The sequence below is a fragment of the Dendronephthya gigantea genome, unplaced genomic scaffold, assembly GCF_004324835.1.
Source record: "Dendronephthya gigantea isolate DGI-Jeju-01 unplaced genomic scaffold, DenGig_1.0 000007F, whole genome shotgun sequence".
NCBI classification, from domain to species: domain Eukaryota; kingdom Metazoa; phylum Cnidaria; class Anthozoa; order Malacalcyonacea; family Nephtheidae; genus Dendronephthya; species Dendronephthya gigantea.
The window spans coordinates 1,100,799-1,112,826 of record NW_021163017.1 but is presented as its reverse complement, the minus strand read 5'-3'; the positions used below and the strand labels follow the sequence as shown (position 1 = coordinate 1,112,826).

The 12,028-nt window shown below is 37.4% G+C and overlaps 2 protein-coding genes across 2 annotated transcripts; both read right to left on the bottom strand.

Moving 5' to 3' along the window:
* Positions 1-464: 464 nt before the first annotated feature.
* Positions 465-2,423, bottom strand: LOC114517052 (beta-1,3-galactosyltransferase 5-like). Its single transcript, XM_028536695.1, has one exon. The coding sequence runs from the start codon at positions 2,232-2,234 to the stop codon at positions 1,146-1,148; it is 1,089 nt and encodes a 362-aa protein (XP_028392496.1). The 5' UTR covers positions 2,235-2,423; the 3' UTR covers positions 465-1,145.
* A 5,173-nt stretch (positions 2,424-7,596) lies between these two features.
* LOC114517154 (UDP-GalNAc:beta-1,3-N-acetylgalactosaminyltransferase 1-like) lies at positions 7,597-8,394 on the bottom strand. Its single transcript, XM_028536813.1, has one exon. The coding sequence runs from the start codon at positions 8,392-8,394 to the stop codon at positions 7,597-7,599; it is 798 nt and encodes a 265-aa protein (XP_028392614.1).
* Positions 8,395-12,028: the final 3,634 nt, after the last annotated feature.

Sequence of the window (12,028 nt, the reverse complement as noted above, 5' to 3'; positions counted from 1 at the left end):
CCATAGGCGTACGGGTGCAACTTCGTTTGGGGGGGGCAAATAAAATTGCCTGAATTTTTGAATTATACAATGTGCCTGAATTATAACTTTTACCAGATTTGTAACAATAGATTTGGCAAAGCGGCTGATGTGCTTTTAAGAAAGTGCAACAAAAATAGCGAAATAGAATACAAATATGTTATATATATTACAAAATTTGGTTTTAAAAATTTTAGCTATGTGATTTAGCTTTCAGTTTGCCCAAAGTTTCGGTTGAAATTTGCCCGTATTTCTTGATTCTCGAAATTTTTTGGGGGGCAACTGCCCCCCCTGTCCCCCTGTCTCGTACGCCTATGGCGTACGCACGTACGCACGCACTCGTGTTTGCGATTGATTTGCATATTCATCAATCTTATTTGAATGGGGTATACAGGATATGCATGTGACCTATCCATCTATTTTGGTTAGGTATAAATCTCATTAATGAATTTCCGAAGAGTTTTAAAAGAACAGTATTTATCAAGAAAGACGTGATTAATTAGATGTCTCCTTGACTTGATCAACAATGTCGACAGTCGTGGGACAAGGGGCACCGGAACCGCTGGGGGTAGCCCTTTGTTGACGGGGAAAGTTTTCCCTTTATACGCTCATAGACATTAAATGTCTTACTTCGTAATTTTCGTTCTTCAATATGGGTATATTTGCGAAAGCATAAGTGCATAACACACATTTATTTTCTTATTTGAGTCCGAAGCTTTAAGGTAGCCCTGATTCAATTGTTTCATACGTCGCATCTCGCATGCAGATAATTCAAGCAATTGTATTCGGCACATGCAAAATGCGACGTTTGAAACAGGCCTTCTTGAATGAGTAAACTTGAATATTGTGCACTAAATATGCAGTTGTAAACAGAATCTTTGTATTAAGGTTAAAGACATTTAGTTTGCTTCTTGAATAAAACGATAGATTCGCTTTGTATTTTGAACTTAACCACCGTTTAAGCTAAACGGGCTTGATACAACCGGCCCTGGCATTTAGGAAAACAACCTGGGGATAAAATGTCATTTTTTGCCAAGTGGAACGTGCCAAGGATAATCCACCTGTTTAAAAGTTAATGTAAAAGTTAAAAGACCTCATCCAGTGGTAATTTCCTAACATTAAAGACCTCATCCAGTCTTGTTGCAACGATGATAGTCAACATCCAATGTAATTTCCTTACACACATGCGACTGTAAAAGCAGATAAAGTTTTTTAATCGCCTTTGGATCCATGTAATGACCGAATCCAATCCAACTTAGCATTTCACAGTTTTGTATGTTTCCTTCTAGTACGTAGCTAGCCATTTCCGATGACAATTGGAACGAGTCAATGTTAGTTGTGCTGATGTTAGAATCATGCATCGCTAAAGCGACATATACATCCTCAAGGTGGAAGGGTTTTCTAACGTAAACATAGTTGAACAATTTGTCGAAAAGGTCGCTTGATAAAATGTAGAATGGGCCACGACTGAACTCTGGAAAATATGTTTCACTATAATATTTATAACTTATTGTCCATTTTACTCCAATTTTGCGATGCACTTCGCTGCGAGGGTAGATCAGGCCTCCGTAAAATGGTCTTGGAAATTTCGCGTTCACAAAATACTCCAACAAGCGCGGTATGCGCACGTAAACATCGTCGTCTGCTTTGAATGTATATTTTACATCAAATTTGCTCGCCCAAAGCAGACCCATGTATACTTTAAGAATAAGATTGATGTAGTTGTCTGTGATATTTCCAATCAACATATCGTTGTGTTGTCGAGCTTCAGCGATATTCAATTCATCGTCGTTCGTTCCAGTTCCTGCTTTTCCAACAACAAATACGAGTAGCCATCTTAAGTGTTTTAATCTTTCATCTTGCGACGCTTTCCGTTGTTCGCATGTACTTTGGTTTCCCCAGGTTTGTCGGATGGCCTCGCGACGTTCTCTGAACTTGTTTCCCTTTGCGCCGGACATCACTAACACAATCATGAAAATATTTTTCATTGCTCCAACTGTAGGCGAGATTCTCGGAGTTGTGAGTTTGAAATCTACGAAGGGATAGTAGTCGTTGACCATATCAATGGTTGAGTTTTCACTTACTTCTTTCTTTGTTGGTCCTGTCCATGCAGTTCGGCGTTGGACTTTGCTCACCAAAAACGATAGTGAATAAACTAAGAATCCCAAAAAGACTAATACAGTTAGTTTCTTCCTGTTTCGTTTAAGAAGATTCATCTTGCCTTCGATTTATCACAAAGAGTATGGGTCAAGAACGTCTTTGAAAAGATCCCTTTAAGACCAAAAACTGGATAACGTTAAACATACAACACTAATTTATAGGTTTATTCTGATATATTGACCATGATTTTGGGCACAAAACCCTACGTTAACACTGGATGATCAATATTTTCCTGCAAAGTTGGCAGACGTTGGTTAAGTGAAGAGGAAAATTACGTTCAGCCCTAGTAGTTTCATACATACAGTATGTTAAAATGAATATATAAATATTTACACCGCACTGTTCCACCCACTTAATTGCTCCTTTTTAAAGCAATATAAAAAAAATCAATTGTCAAAACCCTGGGTCAAGGTTGCAACCACTCGTGTTTGTGATTGATTTGCATATTTATTAACAATTATTGGATGAGGTTGAGTGTGATATCGAGAATTATCAAGCCGAAGTTTGCATTATTCGCCGAAGCGAAGCTGAGGCGGATAATGCAAACTGAGGCTTGATAATTCTCGATATCATGCGAAAACCGAATTCAATAATTGTTTTATTATGTATTTCCTTTTTAGAGAGGAAGCCTGCGCCATTATTAACAACAAACTAGCGGCAAAAAATTACGTCACCTACGGATAATTTTCAATGTCTTGTAGGTGGCAAGACATTGAGAATTATCTGTAGGTTTTAAGCCAATCACAATCGAGATTGCATTAGTAATGCATAATAATCAATCTTATTTGTATGGGGTATACAGAGTGTGCATGTGACCTATCCACGTATTCAGTGCCTTTTTTAACTATATATCTGAGAATGCATTTCCCCCCCAGTACTACTACATTTCTGCCCACGTGGTGCGACACAGTATTGCTCATGATTGCTCTGAAATTGCTGTTGATTTACTTATCCAAGTTAAAATATTCGACATCGTAACCAAAGCATGGTAATGTTGTTTAATGTTTGTATATGAGCACGAAACATGCTGGCAACTTTACATAGGACAAGCATTTGACCATTAAAACAGCGTGGTTATCCATTTCAAAATATTTGACATCATAACCAAAGCATGGTTATATTGCTTAATGTTTGTATATGAGCGCCAAACATGCTGGAAACTTTACATAGGACAAGCATTTGACCATTAAAACAGCGTGGTTATCCATTTCAAAATATTTGACATCATAACCAAAGCATGGTTATATTGTTTAATGTTTGTATATGAGCGCCAAACATGCTGGAAACTTTACATAGGACAAGCATTTGACGATTAAAACTGAGTGTTTATCCATTTCAAAATATTTGACATCATAACCAAAGCATGGTTATATTGTTTAATGTTTGTATATGAGCGCCAAACATGCTGGAAACTTTACATAGGACAAGCATTTGACCATTAAAACAGCGTGATTATCAATGTCAAAATATTTGACTTCATAACCAAAGCATGGTTATGTTGTTTTACTTGTTTCATGTTTGTATATGAGCACGAAACATGGTTGCAACTTTACATAGGACAAGCATTTATTTTCAAAGTTTCTAAAAGTTTCAGAGTTTGCGGTTATTAGGCATCAGTATTGCTTAGTTTAAATAAAAATTCCTACCGTCCAAAGATGAAGCATAAACAAACTCAACAAACTAAATTGTCACCGCAAACTCATCTTAGACGGGAAAGTTGATAGTATAATAATCCGTCTGAATATATGAATGGGGTGGATAATTTACACGTATGATGGATCGGGCAATGCTAAAAAAGGGGTCGTAATCATTACGATGATCATTTTGATTATTTTCTGCTACCCTTGTTTCTTTCTTGTGAAATGGGCCGAGCTGTCTGAGACACACACACGTTGAATCCAGTTTCTAAGTGTATTTTATTTCATTCTTGTGCTCCCTACATACATGAGTTCAAGGCTCTCGATTATCTAATCACAATAGTGCACTGCTACATTATCTCATCACAATAGTGCACTGTTACATTATCTCATCACAATTGGTGCACTGTTACACTTGTCCGTGTTGATATTTCAGAATCTCGTCTGATTTATCCGTCTAAATTCGAATTTAAGAGGAGTTTCTCGTCCAGAAGGGATTCCCTTTCAACTTAAGGCTAGTTTCCACTCGGGAAAAATATCCTTTGCATCGAAACGGACAGGAAAATTTCCTTTGTCGGTGAGTTCACAGTCGGCGTCATGTGTAGCACTATGCTAAAAAAAGATTTTCCTTGACAAGTTTCCGTTTCGGAATGCAGTTTAATTTGACACGCATCACGTAGCAGTTTTATCTGCTAGTATAGTGATAAATGAATTTCAAAGATTCGACACTTTACTTTACTTTACGCTTTTGACTGACTTACAACACGAGCATTTTCTGGGGCCGGTTGTATCAAGCCCGTTTAGCTTAAACTGCGGATAAGTCAAACTTAAAATAACACTCTTACATCTCTCTTAAATGAGTAAACTTGAATATTGTGCACTAAATATGTAGTTGTAACAGAATCTTTGTATTAAGGTTAAAGACATTTAGTTTGCTTCTTGAATAAAACGAATAAAACGCTTTGTATTTTGAACTTAACCACCGTTTAAGCTAAACGGGCTTGATACAACCGGCCTTGGTATTTAAAAAAACAATCTGTGGATAAAATGTCATTTTTTGCCAAGTCGAACGTGCCAAGCCCAAGGATAATCCACCTGTAAAAGTTGATGTAAAAGTTAAAAGACCTCATCCAGTGGTAATTTCCTAACATTAAAGACCTCATCCAGTCTTGTTGCAACGATGATAGTCAATATCCAATGTAATTTTCTTACACACATGCGACTGTAAAAGCAGATGAAGTTTTTTAATCGCCCTTTGATCCATTAAATGACCGAATCCAATCCAACTTAGCATTTCACATCTTTGTATATTTTCTTCCAGTACGTAGCTATGCATTACCTGTGACAATTGGAACGAGTCAATGTTAGTTGCCTTGATGTTAGAATCATGCATCGCTAAAGCGACATATACATCCTCAAGGTGGAAGGGTTTTCTAACAGAAACATAGTTGAACAATTTGTCGAAAAAGGTCACTCGATAAAATGTAGAATGGCCCACGATTGAAGTCTGGAAAGTGTGTTTCACCAAATTTATAACTTATTGTCCATTTTACTCCAATTCTGCGAGCCACTTTGGCTTTGTTACGAGGGCAGACCAAGCCTCCGTAAATTGGGAAATTTCGCGTTCACAAGATACTCCAACACGCGCGGTATGCGCACGTAAACATCGTCGTCTGCTTTCAATGTATATTTACATCAAATTTGCTCGCCCAAGCAGACTCATGTATACTTTAAGAATAAGATTGATGTATTGTCTGTGATATTTCCAATCAACATATCGTTGTGTTGTCGAGCTTCAGCGATATTCAATATATCGTCGTTCGTTCCGGTTCTGCTTTTCCCAACAACAAATACGAGCAGCCATCTTAAGTGTTTTAATCTTTCATCTTGCGAGGCTTTACGTTGTTCGCAGGTACTTTGGTTTCCCCAGGTTTGTCGGATGGCCTCGCGACGTTTTCTAAAACTTGTTTCCATCGGCGCCGGACATCACTAATACAATCATGAAAACATTTTTCGTCGCTCCAACTGTAGGCGAGATTCTCGGAGTTGTGAGTTTGAAATCTACGAAGGGATAGTAGTCGTTAACCATATCAATGGTTGAGTTTTCACTTACGTCTTTCTTTGTTGGTCGTGTCCGTGCAGATAGGCGTTGGTCTTTGCGTTCCAAAAACGATAGTGAATAAACTAAGAATCCCAAGAAGACTAATACAACTAGTTTCTTCCTGTTTCGTTTAAGAGGACTCATCTTGCTTTCGATTTTTCACAAAGGGTCAAGAACGTCTGAAAAGATCCCTTTAAAGACCAGAAACTGGATAACAACGTTAAACAACAACACTAATTTATAGCGATATTGACCATGATTTTGGGCACAAAACCCTACGTTAACACTGGATGATCAATATTTCCTGCAAAGTTGGCAGACGTTGGTTAAGTGCAGAGGATGAATTAACGAAATATAATTATTAAATTACACCACCCACACTTACCACAAGCTTTCTTGTTTAAAGCAACAAGCAAGGTTTCAGCAGGGGCGGCCGTTGTATTGATTACTCAATCAATGTATTGAACATCACGAAAACATGTTGTGTAAACAATTTGTGAAATTGCTTTAAAAAATATTCTAAAAAGATATGCAAATCTGTTAGCAACACTATAGATGGTATCAATATAAAAGCAGCCACCATAGGCGTACGGGTTCAACTTCGTTTGGGGGGGGCAAATAAAATTGCCTGAATTTTTGAATTATACAATGTGCCTGAATTATAACTTTAACCAGATTTGTAACAATAGATTTGGCAAAGCGGCGGATGTGCTTTTAAGAAAGTGCAACAAAAATAGCGAAATAGAATACAAATATGTTATATATATTACAAAATTTGGTTTTAAAAATTTTAGCTATGTGATTTAGCTTTCAGTTTGCCCAAAGTTTCGGCTGAAATTTGCCCGTATTTCTTGATTCTCGAAATTTTTTGGGGGGCAACTGCCCCCCCTGTCCCCCTGTCTCGTACGCCTATGGCGTACGCACGTACGCACGCACTCGTGTTTGCGATTGATTTGCATATTCATCAATCTTATTTGAATGGGGTATACAGGATGTGCATGTGACCTATCCATGTATTTTGGTTAGGTATAAATCTCATTAATGAATTTCCGAAAAGTTTTAAAAGAACAGTATTTATCAAGAAAGACGTGATTAATTAGATGTCTCCTTGACTTGATCAACAATGTCGACAGTCGTGGGACAAGGGGCACCGGAACCGCTGGGGGTAGCCCTTTGTTGACGGGGAAAGTTTTCCCTTTATACGCTCATAGACATTAAATGTCTTACTTCGTAATTTTCGTTCTTCAATATGGGTATATTTGCGAAAGCATAAGTGCATAACACACATTTATTTTCTTATTTGAGTCCGAAGCTTTAAGGTAGCCCTGATTCAATTGTTTCATACGTCGCATCTCGCATGCAGATAATTCAAGCAATTGTATTCGGCACATGCAAAATGCGACGTTTGAAACAGGCCTTCTTGAATGAGTAAACTTGAATATTGTGCACTAAATATGCAGTTGTAAACAAATCTTTGTATTAAGGTTAAAGACATTTAGTTTGCTTCTTGAATAAAACGATAGATTCGCTTTGTATTTTGAACTTAACCACCGTTTAAGCTAAACGGGCTTGATACAACCGGCCCTGGCATTTAGGAAAACAACCTGGGGATAAAATGTCATTTTTTGCCAAGTGGAACGTGCCAAGGATAATCCACCTGTTTAAAAGTTAATGTAAAAGTTAAAAGACCTCATCCAGTGGTAATTTCCTAACATTAAAGACCTCATCCAGTCTTGTTGCAACGATGATAGTCAACATCCAATGTAATTTCTTACACACATGCGACTGTAAAAGCAGATAAAGTTTTTTAATCGCCTTTGGATCCATGTAATGACCGAATCCAATCCAACTTAGCATTTCACAGTTTTGTATGTTTCCTTCTAGTACGTAGCTAGCCATTTCCGATGACAATTGGAACGAGTCAATGTTAGTTGTGCTGATGTTAGAATCATGCATCGCTAAAGCGACATATACATCCTCAAGGTGGAAGGGTTTTCTAACGTAAACATAGTTGAACAATTTGTCGAAAAGGTCGCTTGATAAAATGTAGAATGGGCCACGACTGAACTCTGGAAAATATGTTTCACTATAATATTTATAACTTATTGTCCATTTTACTCCAATTTTGCGATGCACTTCGCTGCGAGGGTAGATCAGGCCTCCGTAAAATGGTCTTGGAAATTTCGCGTTCACAAAATACTCCAACAAGCGCGGTATGCGCACGTAAACATCGTCGTCTGCTTTGAATGTATATTTTACATCAAATTTGCTCGCCCAAAGCAGACCCATGTATACTTTAAGAATAAGATTGATGTAGTTGTCTGTGATATTTCCAATCAACATATCGTTGTGTTGTCGAGCTTCAGCGATATTCAATTCATCGTCGTTCGTTCCAGTTCCTGCTTTTCCAACAACAAATACGAGTAGCCATCTTAAGTGTTTTAATCTTTCATCTTGCGACGCTTTCCGTGTTCGCATGTACTTTGGTTTCCCCAGGTTTGTCGGATGGCCTCGCGACGTTTCTGAACTTGTTTCCCTTTGCGCCGGACATCACTAACACAATCATGAAAATTTTTCATTGCTCCAACTGTAGGCGAGATTCTCGGAGTTGTGAGTTTGAAATCTACGAAGGGATAGTAGTCGTTGACCATATCAATGGTTGAGTTTTCACTTACTTCTTTCTTTGTTGGTCCTGTCCATGCAGTTCGGCGTTGGACTTTGCTCACCAAAAACGATAGTGAATAAACTAAGAATCCCAAAAAGACTAATACAGTTAGTTTCTTCCTGTTTCGTTTAAGAAGATTCATCTTGCCTTCGATTTAACAAAGGTATGGGTCAAGAACGTCTTTGAAAAGATCCCTTTAAGACCAAAAACTGGATAACGTTAAACATACAACACTAATTTATAGGTTATTCTGATATATTGACCATGATTTTGGGCACAAAACCCTACGTTAACACTGGATGATCAATATTTTCCTGCAAAGTTGGCAGACGTTGGTTAAGTGAAGAGGAAAATTACGTTCAGCCCTAGTAGTTTCATACATACAGTATGTTAAAATGAATATATAAATATTTACACCGCACTGTTCCACCCACTTAATTGCTCCTTTTTAAAGCAATATAAAAAAAATCAATTGTCAAAACCCTGGGTCAAGGTTGCAACCACTCGTGTTTGTGATTGATTTGCATATTTATTAACAATTATTGGATGAGGTTGAGTGTGATATCGAGAATTATCAAGCCGAAGTTTGCATTATTCGCCGAAGCGAAGCTGAGGCGGATAATGCAAACTGAGGCTTGATAATTCTCGATATCATGCGAAAACCGAATTCAATAATTGTTTTATTATGTATTTCCTTTTTAGAGAGGAAGCCTGCGCCATTATTAACAACAAACTAGCGGCAAAAAATTACGTCACCTACGGATAATTTTCAATGTCTTGTAGGTGGCAAGACATTGAGAATTATCTGTAGGTTTTAAGCCAATCACAATCGAGATTGCATTAGTAATGCATAATAATCAATCTTATTTGTATGGGGTATACAGAGTGTGCATGTGACCTATCCACGTATTCAGTGCCTTTTTTAACTATATATCTGAGAATGCATTTCCCCCCCAGTACTACTACATTTCTGCCCACGTGGTGCGACACAGTATTGCTCATGATTGCTCTGAAAATTGCTGTTGATTTACTTATCCAAGTTAAAATATTCGACATCGTAACCAAAGCATGGTAATGTTGTTTAATGTTTGTATATGAGCACGAAACATGCTGGCAACTTTACATAGGACAAGCATTTGACCATTAAAACAGCGTGGTTATCCATTTCAAAATATTTGACATCATAACCAAAGCATGGTTATATTGCTTAATGTTTGTATATGAGCGCCAAACATGCTGGAAACTTTACATAGGACAAGCATTTGACCATTAAAACAGCGTGGTTATCCATTTCAAAATATTTGACATCATAACCAAAGCATGGTTATATTGTTTAATGTTGTATATGAGCGCCAAACATGCTGGAAACTTTACATAGGACAAGCATTTGACGATTAAAACTGAGTGTTTATCCATTTCAAAATATTTGACATCATAACCAAAGCATGGTTATATTTTTAATGTTTGTATATGAGCGCCAAACATGCTGGAAACTTTACATAGGACAAGCATTTGACCATTAAAACAGCGTGATTATCAATGTCAAAATATTTGACTTCATAACCAAAGCATGGTTATGTTGTTTTACTTGTTTCATGTTTGTATATGAGCACGAAACATGGTTGCAACTTTACATAGGACAAGCATTTATTTTCAAAGTTTCTAAAAGTTTCAGAGTTTGCGGTTATTAGGCATCAGTATTGCTTAGTTAAATAAAAATTCCTACCGTCCAAGATGAAGCATAAACAAACTCAACAAACTAAATTGTCACCGCAAACTCATCTTAGACGGGAAAGTTGATAGTATAATAATCCGTCTGAATATATGAATGGGGTGGATAAATTTACACGTATGATGGATCGGGCAATGCTAAAAAAGGGGTCGTAATCATTACGATGATCATTTTGATTATTTTCTGCTACCCTTGTTTCTTTCTTGTGAAATGGGCCGAGCTGTCTGAGACACACACACGTTGAATCCAGTTTCTAAGTGTATTTTATTTCATTCTTGTGCTCCCTACATACATGAGTTCAAGGCTCTCGATTATCTAATCACAATAGTGCACTGCTACATTATCTCATCACAATAGTGCACTGTTACATTATCTCATCACAATTGGTGCACTGTTACACTTGTCCGTGTTGATATTTCAGAATCTCGTCTGATTTATCCGTCTAAATTCGAATTTAAGAGGAGTTTCTCGTCCAGAAGGGATTCCCTTTCAACTTAAGGCTAGTTTCCACTCGGGAAAAATATCCTTTGCATCGAAACGGACAGGAAAATTTCCTTTGTCGGTGAGTTCACAGTCGGCGTCATGTGTAGCACTATGCTAAAAAAAGATTTTCCTTGACAAGTTTCCGTTTCGGAATGCAGTTTAATTTGACACGCATCACGTAGCAGTTTTATCTGCTAGTATAGTGATAAATGAATTTCAAAGATTCGACACTTTACTTTACTTTACGCTTTTGACTGACTTACACACGAGCATTTCTGGGGCCGGTTGTATCAAGCCCGTTTAGCTTAAACTGCGGATAAGTCAACTGAACTTAAATAACACTCTTACATCTCTCTTAAATGAGTAAACTTGAATATTGTGCACTAAATATGTAGTTGTAAACAGAATCTTTGTATTAAGGTTAAAGACATTTAGTTTGCTTCTTGAATAAAACGAATAAAACGCTTTGTATTTTGAACTTAACCACCGTTTAAGCTAAACGGGCTTGATACAACCGGCCTTGGTATTTAAAAAAACAATCTGTGGATAAAATGTCATTTTTTGCCAAGTCGAACATGCCAAGCCCAAGGATAATCCACCTGTAAAAGTTGATGTAAAAGTTAAAAGACCTCATCCAGTGGTAATTTCCTAACATTAAAGACCTCATCCAGTCTTGTTGCAACGATGATAGTCAATATCCAATGTAATTTTCTTACACACATGCGACTGTAAAAGCAGATGAAGTTTTTTAATCGCCCTTTGACCCATTAAATGACCGAATCCAATCCAACTTAGCATTTCACATCTTTGTATATTTTCTTCCAGTACGTAGCTATGCATTACCTGTGACAATTGGAACGAGTCAATGTTAGTTGCCTTGATGTTAGAATCATGCATCGCTAAAGCGACATATACATCCTCAAGGTGGAAGGGTTTTCTAACAGAAACATAGTTGAACAATTTGTCGAAAAGGTCACTCGATAAAATGTAGAATGGCCCACGATTGAAGTCTGGAAAGTGTGTTTCACCATAATATTTATAACTTATTGTCCATTTTACTCCAATTCTGCGAGCCACTTTGGCTTTGTTACGAGGGCAGACCAAGCCTCCGTAAAATGGTCTTGGAAATTTCGCGTTCACAAGATACTCCAACACGCGCGGTATGCGCACGTAAACATCGTCGTCTGCTTTCAATGTATATTTACATCAAATTTGCTCGCCCAAAGCAGACT